At 41.8% G+C, this 18,364-nt stretch overlaps 1 protein-coding gene across 1 annotated transcript in view; it reads right to left on the bottom strand.

The window, feature by feature from the left end:
• Positions 1–14,800: 14,800 nt before the first annotated feature.
• Positions 14,801–18,364, bottom strand: part of GUCY2F (guanylate cyclase 2F, retinal) — a 42,739-nt gene continuing 39,175 nt past the window's right edge. Inside the window, 2 exon segments of the mRNA XM_051779369.1 lie at positions 14,801–14,940; positions 17,796–17,880. Coding sequence (XP_051635329.1) covers positions 14,914–14,940; positions 17,796–17,880 — 112 coding nt within the window. The 3' untranslated portion in view covers positions 14,801–14,913.

The raw sequence follows: 18,364 nt of genomic DNA, 5'->3' as shown, positions 1-18,364 counted from the left end.
TTTCCTGCAGTTTCTCAGCTGGTAATTATGCTCCTCTCATATTGACATATGAAACAGTCTGTGAATACCACAAAAAATTCTATCTGCAGGCTTTGGGGACATGTGCTTGTCTCTGAAGTTATCTATGCCTTACTCCACAGCTGTCAGCCTGCAGATTCTCGGGAGGTGGGATAAATGAGGGACACTGAGCTAGCTGCAAACCCTAAACTCCAAGGCCATGCAGGATGGATTGTGTAGGAAAATGGTATATGGGAGGGAAGCTTCACAGTAGGGAAAACTCACATTTGGTGTCTCAACAGCTCAGGTGTGTCTCTGTGGCACAGCAGTAGGATGACCAAATGCACCCTTGGGGGAAAGGATAAATTCAGTTTAATACTTGAATGAGTAATAACATAAATGCCTTCTAGAAAAGTGAATGGGATGGATTTTTCTTTCTTTTCCTTGGATGTGAGACTCCCTTTTATTTCGGAAGAAATACGCTTGTGTAAATCAGTGGGGGACCTGTGCATTGCCTGTGTTGTCTTCTTCTGCTTAGATGTACCCTGATACCTGGGCAGGTGTACACTGGACTCTTCACATTAGTTTGCAGCAGAGCAAACTTCTAATGGAGTTTTGCCAGCTCCTCCATGGGTGTCTTAGGATCAAAATGAGTCTTGGCTTCAGCAGCCAGGACATGACCTCCCCTGGACCACGCCTCTAGGGAGCTCCCACAGGCACCAGGGACTAAAGCAAATCTCCCAGGGACCACTGCACACCTTCCACCTTCTTCCCCGGATGCGTGAGGAATATCTCCACTGACTGACCTCCACCTCCACCCTGAAGGAGAGGTTTGCCTTCAGCGTTGTGTGTTCTGCACACTTTGCACTGAGATCAATGACGGCCGAGGATTTTGGATGGACTAAAAAAAAAGAGAGTACTAACTCTCTTCTCCTGGACAGCACCAATTCTGTCCCGCTTTCCTGGATCTACTTGTTAAAATTAAACAAAAAGCCATGACCTTTAATACCATGTACGAGGCAGCTTTGTGGATTCTGCTAAACATGTGCTGGCTCCAGCCTTTATTTCTCTGCAATAGGTTACTGTTTGTTCTCTGTAGCACACCAGCTCCTGTCAGAGTTACTTCAAGTCTGCACCATTCTGGGAGATTCAAGATGAAAATGTCTACAGATGTGAAAGTTGTGGTTAGTTAAATATCACAATAAGTACATTTTGCATGTGTTATTGCAATAAGAATGTAACAAGGATAATCAATTGAATAGTAAAGAAGTAAAAAATAAAAATTTTAATACCACAATAGATATTGCCTGTGTACATCTATAGCATATTTTTTAAAGGCCAAATGCCTTAACAATAGTAAGTGAACAATTTCCTGTTGACTTGTCTTGGCAACAGAAGCCTATCTGGAGGAACTTGCCTGTGTACAGCAGTTCCAAATCCTTACTGATGACCTCAGAATAGCACTTTTACAGGACATAGCTGGTCCTCAGAATACAGGGCAATACCAATGAGCAATCATGTGTTACAAAAGCCACAACAAACCTGTGCCATGTGTAAACTAGGAGTCCACTATCACTCCATCGTGTGGCACTGTGCCTAGTGAATATGGCTGTGATGCTTGGTTTGGCATCAACTTGATATTGATGCGTTGATGTACGTCTCCTGCCCAAGACGAAACTCACCTCATAATTCAGTCAAGCTTATTTGGCTGGGACTGATAATGGGAGTTCACCAAAGCACAAGGAGATACTGTATCCCCTCCTCGTATGTAACCACATCAGGCCTACCTGATGGCCAACTTTATGACACAGCAGCCAAGCCTAGAGGATGGCTGTGTACCTGCTGCTTAGAGATATGGGTCCAATTGTATTTTCCAAGTGGTGCTAACAGGGAAATAGCCTGTCACAGAATGGATTGGAAGTCTCCCAATAATAAATTTCAGACTTATATGAAAGCAGAAGAAATTATTCACACAGATCCTGCTGTTGTTGGACCTCCACCTCTGGTGTGTGGGCTGTAGAAAGTTGGGTCAACCCAACTGGGTTGATACCCAGTCACACCTGAGTGCTGATACTTCTCCACTTCTCTCCCACTAAAGATATCTCTCCCAGGGAGTGATCCCCGGCCTAATCCACGCAGACCTTTCCCTTCTCTAGAGCAGGTTGGCTATGTCCGGTTGTGTAGCACTCAGATGTCTACCTCTGGATGGTGCCTGCACAGCTCTGAGATTGTTCTTTCAGTGTTAACTTTCTTTCAGAATGCCTCGAATAATGTGGGGACAGCATGCAAAAATGCTCTGGAACAGTATAGGAGGACTGTATGGAGCAGAAGCAACCAAACCTGAAGCAGGTCCTGAAGGAAATCCCAGCTTGAAGGGAACAGGCTGGTTTGGTGGGGATGGATGCCCATAAGAGAGCTAACCCTCATTGTGGTTGACTGTGGGGAAAGAGGTTATCTAACAGCATCAATGTACCCATGAAACAACCTGAGGACACTAGGAGGGACACCATACCCTGAAGACCTGTAGGATTGTGCCACCAGAACTGCTTACAAGCACCAATCCTGCAATAATTTCTGCTAGTACCTGCCATGCACAAATCCTAGATGTCTCCATACTAGGGCAGCAGGATGTGGCAACCAGCAAATCCCACTTCAAAAAAAAGGCCACAGGTCAATGCTGGTCATACAGTCAACCCTGGGCCACCTTCTCCCCTTCAAAGTCTCGTAAGATTCCTACTGTTCCACAGGAGAGAGAAACAGTCTTGGTTTGTGGGGCTGGCATTGAGACAAACGGAAGTGCATGAACAGAAAGCAAAATTCCCAGCTACTGAGATGCTCCAAGACATCCCTGCCAGTATAAGCATCATTATTTTGAACTGACGTTAGCCCAGTTACTTTTTTTAGAAATTACACTAAAAAAGAAAAGAAAAGGGGGAGGGGGGAAGGAAAGAAACCAACCAGGAAGAACTGGCAGTTTTTAAACACCTGCAAAAGATTAGAAGTTGATCGTGTGCTTACCTAATGATTAAAATAGGTTGTATCTTGTCAACAAGATGCCCATGTCTAATTATAAATGATATTTCCCCAGACTAAACAAAGTTTGATATTTATGCTCCGTTTCCTCCAGCTCTAATTACAGCCTGTTCTTTTAAAAAAATACATGAGGAAAAGAAGGACAAGAGCTTTGTTCTGGCCACTCTTTCTGTTCCTGCTGTTGTTGAGGGAATTTTGCTGCTGGGATTGTGATGATGCTTCGAGCTTTGGGATTTTGGCTTGCCTTGGGGTTGGTGCTGGTGGTGAGCAAAATGGTGAAGTTGTCCTGGTCACCAGGTCAATCATGATTCTTGTCCTATCTCAGCCTCATCATATGGTGCCTGCAGATCTCAGGAACTGTGACTTTAGTTGAACTCAGAGAAGTTGCAGCTCTTGGCATTTCCCCAGACTAGGTTTGACTCAGTCCCTTCTGTGCCAACCACAGCCTTCCTCAGGTCCACGCGGCCTTGGGCCATGAAATCATTGGCATTGCAAGATGCAGACAGTTCCACTTTAAACTGCAAAGGAGACATACCTTAGCTAACTCCAAATTAGCTAACAGTAACCCAAGTAGCTGGGAAATTCACCCAAAAAGCTGTGAAATTTACCCATGTCCAGTTCTTCTGGGACACTCCACACTTACCCGGCCTCATATAACCAGCTATGAGAAGTTAGCTGTGTCCATGTTACGATGCAGTGATTTGAAGGGTTGGCATAGTCCCGGCTCATCTTGTTACTCTTGGATCATAGGATCCCCAAGCACTGCTTCACACCTAGGCAGACAGTGCCAGAAAACTGAGCAAGAAAGTAAAATGCACATAATGATGTTCAAGACATTAATAGAATGCTTGAGGGATGCTGTACATCACTTGGAATGGCAGATATTGTGGAAACTTCTAGCTTAAGCAGGTACCACCAGGATATAGATGGGGTGACTTTGGTGATATGGATCTTCTGCAGAGTCTTCTGAGAGAATACAGAAGATAACAAAAATAAGTTGGGGAGAAAACAATGTCAGATGGGGAGGTTGCAGGGGCATATGGCAGTGAGGCAGTAAGAGAAAAAAAGAGAAGGAAAACGTGGGCAAAAATTCCAGATAAGTAAACTCAAATCACAGGGGCTTCAGAGAATCCCCTAATTTTTGGAGAATTGATATGGGGCAAATGGAATTTTTATTTGTATTATGGGGGGGAAAAACCTTATTTCCAGGGTTCTCTGGTTTTATTTTCCAACCCCTGTGGTCCTCAGACATACACCATTGCCCAGCGAGACTTTGAGGTATGGCTTGCAAGAAAAGTTGCCAGGTGAACATCTCAAGAAGACAGAAATAAGGGCAGAGACCTTCTGCCTTGCACTTGCCCTGCCTGTTGGTTGGAGGGAGCCTGCATCCTGCACAGACTTTTCAAGTGTCTTTGGACTTTTTCTGCCCTCCACTGCCGCTTCCAGGGATATCTTCTAGCCTCTGCTTTAAACACCCCAAAGCTTTATGAACAGGTTCAGGAAACTGTGCTGCATGTGACAAATCTGATTCATCTTGAAATGCAAACCAAGTGAGACTGATGTGGTTTCTCTTGCAAATATTTCCTATACCTCTGCAGTACCACTGCACTAGTAGGAGGATCTATGAATTAGGTGGTACCAGACAAGCTGCAAAATTGTTTACTCTGTCTTCTGTGACAGTGGGGTTAAAGATCATGTTTGTTTCTAAATCTTCTGCTTAATTTAAATTGTGAAATTTCATCCATTCTTCTTCCTTCTTTTTGTTTTCTTTTGAGTAGGAGAATGAAAAGGAAAGCTGGTCTATCCCCCCAGCACTTTCAGTCCCTGCTATTGAATCAGACCTTACAAAAATGACTTTAAGCTGTCAACCACCATTAAAATAATAAATTTTTCCCTTTTTTTGTCCCTTCTTTCCACCTCTTTACTGTGTTTCTTTTGGATATGTGGTGTTTTATTGCAGGGAAGCTATAGTGAAGGGATTACTGGCATCATATCTACAAGACCTTGAAGCTGATCATGATACAGGTAATCTCCAGGTCCTGCAGAAAAGGATTTCACTACAGTTAGAGTGGAGAGTGTGATCTATTCTGTCTTTTGCTCCTTCTATTATTTTTAGGCAAATGCTGAAAAAAAAAGAGAAGGTTGCATTCATAACCATAGGGAGAGAAGAACTGAGTTAGAAATGCTCTATTTTTGTCCTGTTCCTTAAACCCTTTGATCCTTCCCATAGCCCCTTGATTCACCACTATGTCATCACTTATTGAAATCATGGGGGTTTTTTATATCCCACAGCTGGATTCTGGGTTATTTCCAAAATGTCTTTGCTTCCTGCACAGTGTGTTGACTTTTCACGAATAATCTAACTCCTACCCCCAATGATGTATTTGGGAATTTTTTTTGCATGAAGGAAAAATATATAAATCCTTACTTAGTCCCTGAGCATGATCCTTGCTGTGCAAAAACATATATCATGGCAGTCCCTGTGTGCAGTACTTTAACTGGAAAATACTGGTGAAAGAGAAAGGTACCTGTACCATCTAACAACCCCTCTGAACCAAATAATGAAGCAGGGGATACATTGGGAGACATAGAGGAAGGTTGGAGTTATTTCAGTGGAGGCAGAAAGAAGATGTAATGCAACAACCTGAAGGAAACAACTCTGCTCATCTATCTCTTTGATTTTTCCAAACACTGAAAGTGTTATTTATTTGCTCCTGAACATCCCCTTCTAGATTTCAAAAGTGGAGTGTACTCAGAAAAAAACTTTGAAGCTAGTGCACAGGCTACACTTCCACTAGGAAGTTTAGTGCACTGGAATGGTGAAATATGGGGAACACAGAAGCACGGGTAATTATGCTCAAACATGTATCCCCTGCCCCCATCAAACACAAATAGAAGTAGTGAGGGTAGCAACACTGAAGAGCTGAGTAAACTCCTATGTCCTTTTTCTCATAAAAATTTCTAACCCCAGAATGATGTCATAGGTGAAAAAGACAACCTATCTCTGACCAAATAGAATCATAGAATCACAGAATATGCTGAGTTGGAAGGGACCCACAAGGATCATCAAGTCCAACCCTTAGCCCTGCACAGGACCATCCCCAAGAGTCACACCATGTGCCTGGAAGTATTGTCCCAACGCTTCTTGAACTCTGTCACACTTGGTGTTGTGACCACTTCCCTGGGGAGTCTGTTCCAGCACCCAACCACCCTCTGAGTGAAGAACATTTTTCTAATATCCAACATAAACCTCCCCTGACAACTTCAGGCCATTCCCTTGGGTCCTGTCTCTGGTCACCACAGAGAAGAAATCAGTGTCTATTCCTCCTCTTCCCCTCAAGAGGAAGTTGTGGGCTGCAATGAGGTCTCCCCTCAGTCTCCTCTTCTCCAGGCTGAACAGACCAAGTGACCTCAGCTGCTCCTTACAGCATCCCTTCAAGGCCCTTCATCATCTTTGTTGCCCTCCTTTGGACGCTTTCTAAGAGCTTAATGTCTATCTTATATTGCAGAGATCAAAACTGCCACAATATTCGAGGTGAGGCTGCATCAGTGCAGAATAGGATCCCTCAAACACATCCCTAGAAACATTCAAGACCAGGATGGACAGGGCTCTGAGCCACTAGATCCAGTTGCAGGTGTCCCTGCTCATTGCAGGAGGGGTGGATTAGATGACCTTGAATGGCCCTTTCTAACCCAAACTATTCTAAGATTCTATGATAAGAAAGTCATTGGAGATGGACAAAGAAAACGGTGGTGATACCTCTCTGGTCACTGAACAGTTTGCACATTGACGTGTGCAGTATCACACAGGACAATAGACTTTCGTATTCTTTGCCTGCCCTCTGGTGGTGAACGGTTGCTGAATAATTGTATGCATACCTATCTATTTATATATACACATACATATATGTACATATGTATTGGGTACATATGCAATGACTCATACAGCATAAAGTGCTTACATCTGAGTTGTACCTTGAATTTGAATGTTACAGATGTGAGCAGTAGTTAATTATTGTCATTGGCTGTAGCTGGTTTTTTTAAGGCTGAAGATTTTCCTGTGTTTGTTTTAAAATTTAGCTCAGTTGAAATATTTCAGAATGAAAATAAGAGAAGTATAGTGAAATATTTGTTCCAGCTTGAGAGACCAGTGAGGTCTTCTTGTGTCCTTTTCTTCTCTGTGAATAAACTGCTGAAACTGAGTGAGCTGTACAAAATCAAGGGCAAAATGTTTTTCCAGAACCAGTTCTTATAAAGAATATGGGACAGCATAAAGATAACTGCCACAGCATGGATATGCCTTTCCCTATGTAATGCCAGTCTGGGATAGCAGGAGGGCACAGAGAGAAAGGTGAAATCTTGGAGGATGTATACTCAGTCACACTTGGTGAGGTTTTTTTCAGTTCAGCAGAGATTCAGTATATTTCCACTCATTTTCCATCGTAGTTGCAAAGAGTACAGTGATTTGCCACGCAGCCCCTCACAGCTCCTAGAAATGAGTCCAGCACCTGGGCATGAGATAGTGAGGATACATGCATTCAACAATGCAACATTCAGGACTTATATAAATATAAGAGGCTGAACACAGTGTTCCAGCCTTTTCTCTTTGGATGACCTCTTGCACTGGGAAGGATAGCAAAGGTGATATTCATATTGATGAGCTTTGTCTATGTCCAGAGGGAAGTGAAACAGAGAAGCTTCTCATCAACATCTTAATTCACCACTCAGCACTTCCAAGTGAAACTACAGACTTAGCCTTTGGGAGAACAGCCTTTAGTCCTTGGAGCCCTTGAGATGTGCAAACCCTTCTATAGATTATTATCCTGATTACATATTTGCCTTTGAATTTGTCTTGAAGCTACGTGCAGGGATGAGCACACTGTGTCTCTGGACCCCTGTAGCATTAGGCAACATGGAGATGATGTCCACAGTCACAGGATCCACTCTTCCCCAAGCCTGTAGCGCTGCATGGGGTTGTTGCAACCCAAGTGCAGGACTTGGCACCTGACCTTGTTGAATCTCATACAACTGGTCTCAGCCAATTGATCCAACCTATTCGGATCCCTCTGTATGGCCTTCCTACCCTCCAGCAAATCAACACTTCTGTCCAACTTAATATTGTCTGTGAACTGACTGAGGGTGCCCTCGATCCCCTCATCCAGATCATCAATACAGATATTAAACAGAACTCACCCCAGTACTGAGCCCTGGGGAACCCCACCTGTGCCCAGCTGCCAACTGGATTCACCACCACTCTCTGGGCCTGGACATCCAGCCAATTTTTAACGCAATGGACATGCAGTTTTTCCAGGGAAATGGTGTCAAACGCTTCACTAAAGTCTGGATAGACAAGGAAAGGGTTGTTCCTCTCAATGCTTAGGGCCTCCTGTTATTCCAGATGTGGGGAATATTTTGGCCGAGATCTTGCAGGATATGAAACCTACTGTTCCACCACAGCTGGAGGATTACCCAACTGGGGAGATTCTTCACTCAGTTCCTTTCCACCTGCCCACCTTCTGGTGGCTGGTTCCTCTCCACACACACACCAGTGTTGGATAGCCTGTACCCATTCCAATATCAGCCACAAGGACAAAAGTACAACAGCAGGGGTAGAGAGGAGAAGGTTTTCAGGTTGATCCCTTCCCTCCACAGTGTGGGAAATGCAGACTGGACCCAAGCCTTGGACCCACCATAAGTATTAGGTCATATTTTCCTTTTGTTCTGACTGTGTTGCAGTCCTGACAGGTGCAGTGATCCTGAACAACCTTGATGACATCTCTCCATGAATAAACTTTGGCACCTTACTTGGATAACAACCTGTGGTTATTCCTTCTGGTTCTTTCTATGTGCTGATGGTGTTTGGGGAGCTAAGAGTTACAGATTTGGCAGCACAGGCAGTCACCTCCACAGGGAGCCCACACAAGTAGGTTAAACAAAAGTTTTATTTCAACACAGCGTTCTTGGTACACAGTGCCAAGATTTCACAGACAGCTCAAAACAAGGACTGGCAAAGAATGCTGTGCTCCTGTGATGCTTTCTTATTGCAAACAGCCCAGAGTCACAAAATGCATGTTCCAAGCCAAGTCTGACCTTCCTTTAAAGTCAGAATTGTTCAGAATAAGTTTTTAGCTTTGTCTGTTGAAGCAATAATGTACCAAAGCAGAGCTCACATGCAGGGAAATGTAAGCAATTTTTTATAGCACTAGACTATCAGTCCATGATTTAACACCTCTGGTACAACAACAGAAAAATATTTGATAAGCCATGGTTATTAAAGCAGCTAATTGCTGTACATCTGCCATCAGATATTATTCTGTGTTGTTCAGACAGTGCATTTCTTCCGGTGAGAAAAGACCTCAAGGCTGGAGTTTTAGCTGTAGAGTCTCTTTGCTGACTTCTCTTCCTGCCCACATTTTTCTGGTGAGTGTGGAGAAAGGTCAGTTGGTTTCCTGCAGGATTTCAATATTTTGAAATACTATTTCAGTTCCAGCATTTGAATGAAAAAATAAATAAAGGAGGAAATTGTATGTGGAGATTGGAGTTGAGACATCTGCCTCCAGGGTTGCTTTGGAATTGGTAACTGGAATAGCCCAGCAGATGGGCAGCTGAGGTGTCTGGGAAACAAACTGTCCGAGAACCAGACCATTTTCCACTTGAAAACTGCAGAACATTTGCAACTTGGTAAATTTTAACAATAGAAAAAACAGGCTTCAGCACTTAATAAATGCCTTCTGTTCAAGACCAACTGGAATTTCATACATTGTATTGTGGTTTCCATTTGGGCATCAGGCCTATGTGGATATAACATATTTCAGCATGGGTCCTTGGCCCTGAATCGATTTTTCCTGCTCTTCTCTGCCTATGTTAATGAACACGGTTCAGACATCTAGATTTATGAAAATGAGTGTATTTATTTTCAGCATCTGTTAGATTTTTAACTGTGCCTGATGTCTGTGCTATCAAGTCTGGCTTCTGGGCAGCCCCAAGTTAAGAACAGATCATGGCAAAAGTGGAATTTATTTCCTTTGAATAAAATAGTTGTACTGTGTCAATGAAAACAGGCAATAAAAGAGAACCAGGTGATAAAATTTTTCTTGATTTTCAAGTGATTCCAAACAGGTCCTGTGCAGAAAGGAGACTTCATTGCACCAAGCAATGATAAAGTAAAGTGGATCATGACTGATGTGGAGTCAGGAAACCAAGCAGAGAATCGCATGATCAGGATGCATTGTGCAAGAACTTTTGTGGGTGGTCCTCATACTCCCTCCACTGGGTCCTGTACTGTTTAACAGAATTTAGGGATGTTCAGGGAAGGAAGGAGAAGCATGGGATGCTAACATCTGCAAATAGCATGAAGTCAGGCTTGGGAAGGATTGTGAAAATCTGATGAATGAGGTAAAAGGTTGGTGAATGAAATTTAATACCAACATCTGTAAAGTAATGAGCATCAGAGGAAAAACATCAGGTGCTTCTTACACCGCAGAGAACATGGACCTGGTTTCGTCAGCTCAGGGAACTCTCTCCTGTGGTCATTGCAAGAAGGCTGGAGGAGTATCCTGGTGTGGGATGAATACAGAAAAGCTTTCCCTGTTCACTTGTTTCAGCAGTTGCTGGCCTAGGAGCACTGTGTGTTGCTGCTCACCCAGCAGCTTCAGAAGGCTGGAGGAGAGGAATGTGAACACCCAGGGTCTGGAAAAGATCCTTAATGCAATGGCTCTCAGTGCATTTTGGGAGGTCTGCTTCAACTCTATGTACTAATCCAACCTTCCTGTATATCAAACTCTCTGTATTCTACAGCTGACCTAGCAAGCCTATAGCTCTTCATCAGGTTGAGTTTTATCTGTAAGAGCTTTATCTAACACCATCATTTCACAGAGCTTGAGTTTGTGTATGAAGAGCTGCAGTTTCTCTGCCTTCTTCCACGTATTCTTTTATTTTGATCACTCTCTACAACTACCTAAAAGATGGCTGTATCCATGTGGGGATCAGCCTCTTCTCTCAGATAAAAAATGATAGGACAAGAGGAAACAGCCTCAGGTTGTACAAGAGAAGGTTTGGATAGACTGGATATTAGGAAAAATTTCTTCATTGAAAGGGTTGTCAAGCATTGGAACTGGGAAGTGGTGGAGTCTCCATCCTTGGAGGGATTTAGAAGACATACAGTAGTGGCACCTGGAGACATGGTTTAGTGGTGGACTTGGCAGTGCTGGGTTAATGGTAGGACTAGATGACCTCAGAGTCCTTTCCAACCTAAACAATTCTATAATTCCTTTATATGATTCAAACAATTATTTTTAACACAGATGAGGCTAGTGAGTACCACAGTGGGGCTTTCTGGCATACCTGAACGGGAAAGAAAGGATGTGTGGCTACACCAGTAGGTAATCCTTAGCACACCTTCATCAGTGATACATCCAGCTGATGACCACTGTGTGTGAGTGTATAGGTAAAGGGCGGTATAAGAATCTGCCTTGCCTGTGCATAGGCCCTTCCCAGACTATGTCCTTTGAATGGATAGAAAGGAGCAGGTTGATGTGATGTTTTCCATGCATTTATTTAACAGATTCTTTGCTGATGTGAGGACAGAATCATAGAATTGTCCTGGGATTACTCACCTTCAGCTCTATGCCTGCATTCACTTGGCTGTAATTTCATAACTCAGAGAAACACCTTCATATTTTCTAATAAGAAATGTGCTGTGGGGAGTGGTATCGCCCCCTCTTTGCATTAATATCCCCTGTCACAGGAAATTTTCCCAGACATTAGCCCTTGCAGCTGTTTGGACACCCATCCACATTGTGGCTGCTCCATATCTTCCTGGGGTTCTTCTACATCTCATACCTTCTCTCCCTGACTGTCCTGCCTCTGACTTGTGCATTTTGAGACCTGCCTCTAAATTACTGTATAATCAAGCAAATATGTGAACAGGGGGCTCCACAGGTGCCTTATCTGCACAGACAGCTGAAAAATAAGCCAAGAAGTCAGTTGAAGGTAAATATACAAACTAAAATGAGATTTTCAGGTGGAGGTATAGGTCTTCAAGGATCTTTATTGTCATATGTTATAAATTGACTGCTGAAAATACTGTATGAAATATGAACTGTATTCAGAGAGTGTTTATTGCATACAAATACACCTTCTACAGTTCTCAGTGGGTTTGCACAGCTGTATTAAAATTCACTCCATAACATCAGTGGTAAAACCTCCAGCAATCATGTGATGGATTCTTGCTGATAGTGGTTTCTACAGTGTGCACTTCACTACCCAAGAATCCACCAACTGTCTTGTCCACAGTCAGCTGAGAAGTCTCATGTGGAGTTACAAAAATTTACATTTGCTGCTTCCAGCCCACATCTTCCTCATTGCAACATCCAAACACTAGTTTTAGGAGCAAACTAACAAACTTAGAGGCTTATACAGTAATCGTAGTTAGTATTAGAAGAAATCTCATGAGTGAACCTAAATCTATCTAAACAGAATAATGTCAGAAAAATATAAATATGTTTTATGGGTTTCTAACAGTAGAGATGGTCACACTCAGGGATGAGTCCTTGGCCTCTTCCTGTTGAAATTAAGAGGGAAAAAAAAACCACACTGGCTTCAAAGAGAATTAAGAATTATCCTGGGATTACTAAAGTAATCAGTGAATAGAACTTTGCTTCTCTTCTACCCTTTCCCACAGATTTACTATCTTATTTTCTAAAATAAATTCAAAGAATGTTGTTTATTTTAGAAGACTACAGGCTGAAGGAAAAACCTGTGCAGAAGGATGGATTGAAATTGTCTTGTTTTCAATCGTCTTCAGATGGAAAATTCAGGTTGATTTAACCCACTGTGCTATGTAGCAGGACAGCACTGGTAAATGTTTTTTACATGTGAAAATAATGGAAAACACATGAATTATGGAGAAATTGTTTGATTTTAAACTCCCATTTGTACAAACCAACCCCAGTAATGTCCCTCCCTCAAACTGTATACTGAGGTATATTGTGTCAGAATTACCTGCCCCATGTCTCTTCCATAGGACTTTATTTCTGAATGAATTCTCGAACAGAGGGTGAGCAGAGGGCAGGAAGTGAAAGCTTTCCTAATCCTAATTTGTCAGCTCAAGTGTTGTATGAGCCTTTTAACAGATGTCATTCAAGGGCCAACTTCTCCCACCTGGAATATCTACTCTCATCATGAAATAAGCAAAACTTCTTTGACAAAACCAGGTGCCATAGAGTAAAATCTTATTATTAAATAGTATTAATGGATTTCTCTTCTGTTTTCGCTTTTCAGATGTTTGTACTCCAAACAGCTCCTACTTTGGCAGTGTACATTTTATACTTGATACAGTAAAGAAAACACTATGTTCCTCAGCTTTATGAAGCCTTGTTCCATAAAGATATTTGCAATATCCCAAGAATGTTTGTCAGGTGGTTGTTGACTCTTATTTATTATCTGAATGGTAAAAATCTGCTTAGATTGTTCTGATGGGAAGAGTGCAAACTGAGCTTGAGAAAGGTCTCAGTGTCTACAATGAGCACCTTCTGGTGGTAATATTCATGAATTAACATACCTGCTCTTCTCTTCAGCTTGAAGAAGAGAGAATAATAATTTCCAGAAGTTTATTAGAAGCCAGATGTTGAACAAGAATAAAAAAGCCAAAAGAAGAAGGGACCAACACCAAAATTATTTTACCTTGATGAAGTGTGCTCTGTGAGAAGTGCCTACAGGCCAAATGGTGACCCTTTACAGAAAGCCTTTTACCCACTCGGAGGCTTTCTTTATAGACAAGTGCCTTAGAGACCACTTGGAGACTGGGAAGGAAAAAGATTGATGGGTTTTACGCTTTGAACTGCTTTAGTGATGTACTCTTTGTTCCATCAGCCCCACTTTTTCAGGAAAAAAAGTGTATTTTGTTAGTATTACTCAGCTAATGGAACTGCATTTCAGTTTTGCAATATCTTGGCATTCTGTTTTCATCTTGCTTTGGGATGAAACGCATAAAATGTTTTAGATATCCTGTATATGTTCTTGCAATTGGATCTGGATTTACAAAGATGACATATTTTGACATTTTGAGCAGAATCTCATTTTGGCATTTGAAATAAATATTGATTCATACCAAACTGTTTCAACTCAAAACTGTCATTTCAGTTTGAAAATAGCATTAAATTGGCTTTTGCAGCTGAAATGTCAATTTAAAAGAGAATGTTTCAGCTTAAATTGACATACAGGAACAAAACATTTTGATTCAGAATTTCCACTTGTGGGAGAGTAAAAATATTTTTTTGTTGTTGGCCAAAACATTTTTTTCTCAATTGCAATGATTTTCATGAAACCAGAGTGTGCTACAGCAAGAGGAAAACAATTATTTAATGCAAAACAATTAAATCATTTTAGCACTTGGCATTATTGTTCAAATCCAGGCCCAAAAGCAGCCAGACTTGTTTGTCCTGCTACACAGACCTAGCTAAAGTATTCGAGTTCATCCTTGTGACAGTTGCTCATGAAGAGCTGTAATTACCATCATCATCACCATCACATTCCTCCCCAGTGGACCCCCCCTGAAAAAATGCACACATACAGCTCTGAGCTGGTTCCCAGTTTCACAAGAGAAGATGGTCAGGATTCATCTGCCTGTTCAGGTTCACCCTCTGCAAGAGCCAAGAGGCTTCATTAATTATACTGCTTTTGGGTGATTGGAAACTAAACGGAGAGTGAGCTCTGTTGGTTTGGCTTCGAGGTGTCCATCCCGATCTTACTAATTCTTTGCTGTGCTCTTCTCAAATTTCATCCTCTTCGAAACTTATATCAGACTCCTTCATGTTCCCCAGCTCTTTAAAGGTTGCTTTTGTTAGTGTTCTCTTTGTGTCCCTCAGGACAGATTTGAGTTTCCTAGTCAGTACACCTGGCCAGTTGTGGCTGTAAAACAGAAGGGGAGGGGAAGGGAGGGAAGGGGAGAGTTGAACTAAATGGCCTTGAAACACCCGTTCCAACCCAAAGCATTCTATGAATCTATGATGCTATGATCTTATCTGTTGGTCAACTGCACCTTGCTAGTCTATGGTTTGGCCAGCAACATGCAATTATTTGGGCATTTACTGTATTTCCTGAACAAGAAAGAATCTTGAAGGATCTCCTGTCGCTAAGCTGAGTTCACAGTACGAGAGATCAGAATAGAAGGAGAGTCAAATTCTTGAGGAACAAGGAAAAAAAAAAGGAGAAAAAATAACTTGAAAAATTGAACCTCTGTATTTTTGGGTAATCCCAGACTTTTGTCCATGCAGGATACCTATATGGTACCCGTATGCTTATATATCTAAAGGTCAGCAAAGAGCAATACAGAGCGTACTAAGATTCATACACCATGGATCCCTCTATAAAACACAACAGTTACCCATCACATTGGGGTGAAATCTCACCACTTAGAACTCCAAAATGAGTTCTGACTGACTTGCATGGACTTTAAGTCTCGTCTCCAAAGTGAGATCAATCCACAGATCCGAGGGAGTCTGACCTCTCTGTGGGACAGTTCTCTGTTGTGTCTTGAATTTAAAGAGAGAAATCCCTTTCTCCTTATCAGAAGTATTTTAAGATGCAATGGGTGGGATTCATCTGCCTGAGGATATTATCCAGCAGTGTTTGAGATGCCATTGTTTATCCTACGTGGTCTTCAGCTGCTGTTTCATCCACAGCCTTGCACAAGTGTCTCTACAAACATGGTGCTCTGGGCTGAATCCCACTCACGTGAGTGGGTTGGAAGGTACATGTTAAGGTCACAGATCCTACCACAGGACAAAGTATAAGAGCCACTAGTGATATAGTCAAGGGGTTTATCTTCTGGTAACTGGAGATGCACTCAGGTGTTCCTCATGCTTTGATGAACATTTTTACCAAGATCCATCCAGAACCATCACTTCTCTTTGAAATAAGGTGTCCACTAAAGACAGCAGAGTCCACAGCCACTCCTTCAAGGTTAAAGGACTTGATTCCTGAGCATGAAGAGCAGAGTCTTGACCTTCCTCTAGACTCCAGACCAGATGAATACTCCTAAATATAATTACTCCAAGATGGGGATTCCTATCCTATTGCAGCAAGAACCCTTCGGGACTGTCAGCTGTTTATGGTCCCAGACTAATAGGATCATACACTGAGTGAATGGACTATGGATCACTATATCTGAGATCTATGGAAAGTGTTCCTTTATTGCTGTCAAGGAAAAACAAGGTTACTGGTGGCATATTCCCTTTCACCATAAGCATTTAAAGTAGCTTAGCTGGAAACATCACTAAACCACCAAGCAGGCATGTTGAGGACTTAATTACCTCCATTGAAAGCTTCATGCACACAAGAAGGATTGAACTAGGACCGTTGAAAAGATCCAGGTATGAATGCCTTATTGATTTTTCAGCTATTTCCCATGGATTGAGCCAAGTTGGCTACTAAAGACCTTCTCTTCTCCATAATATACTACTAGTCAGCCTGTGGGTGATATAACTACTAAATATTTATGTATCAGTATATGTGCAGGTTTTGTCAAGCAGGGTTAACCCCAGTGAGAGATGCTCTTTGTCTTTGGCCTTGGAGGACTAGCTGGTACTCTTAGGTGTAAATCAGCAGGGTAGTCTTCTGTGCCTTGGAGCTTATATTTAGCAGCCTTATATTTAGTGCTTATTGCAGGTCTCTGCGGATTGGGCCCCATATTTAAATCCTTTATTTTATTTTATTTTTATTTTTTTAAGGAGGAATTTCTGCCCAGGTCCTTGATAAGGAGAACCTCAAAATTTAAAAATCTTTTAAGGGAGATAAACCAGCCCAGTAACACACACTGAATCTTTAAAAGTTGTGGTTGGGAAGGAGGAACACAGCCAAAAGTTATGAGAAAATTAGATGGAGCTTTAGTCTTCGTAGTCATCTATCAGCCTGATCAGCCTGTATCTTAGGGGTTTGTAACCATCCTGTATCTAGGTACTCTGGGCTTTCATCCACCTCTCTTTTTTTTAAGAAAGTGGAAATTAAATACACATTAGTTCAGAGGAACTGAGCAGAAGCATTATTGATGTTTTTACAGATACTATTAAGAAAATCTAATCATACAGCATTTTCAGGGGACACCATACATGTGCATGTGTGGGTGTGCAAGCTTACACGCCAGCCTTGCTCTGGTAATACCTCCTTGATCGGACACCTCAGGTCATGCTGTAATACTCCATGTAACTTCTGAATTTCACCCAAAACACCCTAAATCCATTATTTCTCGTACTCGTAGGTACCATAATGATTAATAACAGAGCTGCATCCTTTTTCATGTCATGAGATATGGGATTATACTAGGCAGGAGATATACATTACAGGAAAGCAACAATAGGTAATTTGGATTTTTTCCAGGTTTGAACAGTTTTATCACTGTGTTTACCATGTACTAGTCTCCTCCTGGCACAGTGCACATCAACATTCAATGGACTGCTAATACACTGCAGGTAAACACAGTAATACTGTATGCCTTTCAGGAATTAATATGATAGTAGAGCATAAATTCACTAAGAAATCACCCAACAAGGCTACTACTATCTTTAGACAGCTTTACTGCTTTTCTGAACACATTTTGAATGAGACACTTTAGAATAATAATACAACATATTAAAAAAAAATAGAAAGGAAGAAAAACAAATTAAAAAGGAAAAAAAAAGACACTAAAACCAGCAAAGCGCAGACACACAACATGCAAGCAGACACTAAGCAGAAGAGCTACATTGGAACTGTCCTACAGCTACTACCTCAGATCTAGGCCCTTTTGCCAAGGCTTTTTCAGCTTTCCTCCTTTTGAACTCTGCAATTTCTTCCGGGAGTAACCCATGAGCTCTATACCTGCAGTGAACAGGCAGGCCATTAGAGAAAGAACCAGTTCAGTTTCATCTGTAATAAAGAACAGACTGTAAGGTAGACCAAGTGAAAGGTAAGTGTCTTCTGGAGAGAAAAAGGAAAACAAATATTGGTCCTGGTCCTGGTTTTATTTATTCCCATTTTGTATCCTTTCAACTTGAATTACTGCAAAAAGTGAGGTCAGCTAATTAAATTTTAAGTTTTCAGAGGTCTCTTGGTACTCTTAGACACTTCTCCCAGGACAAGATGAATGACTTTGTTGATTGGGGAGCACAAATTATATGTCTATCATGGCTGTTTCAGAATCTATTAGACAAGATGAATCCTGGGAGAATGATTCCATTATTCCACTGATCCTTCCCCTCATTAATTAAAGGAAAGGAAAGAACAAAACTGCTGTGAAGACCTCACCTTTGGTTGGTTCAGTTCCTGTCTCAGTGCCTTTTGGTCTTCCAGAGGTGTT

This window comes from Manacus candei, unplaced genomic scaffold (assembly GCF_025592945.1).
Source record: "Manacus candei isolate 608988 ecotype Guabito, Panama unplaced genomic scaffold, ASM2559294v1 h1tg000014l, whole genome shotgun sequence".
NCBI lineage: Eukaryota > Metazoa > Chordata > Aves > Passeriformes > Pipridae > Manacus > Manacus candei.
Note: the sequence above shows the minus strand (reverse complement) of the source record. Positions and strands in the feature narration are given on the sequence as shown.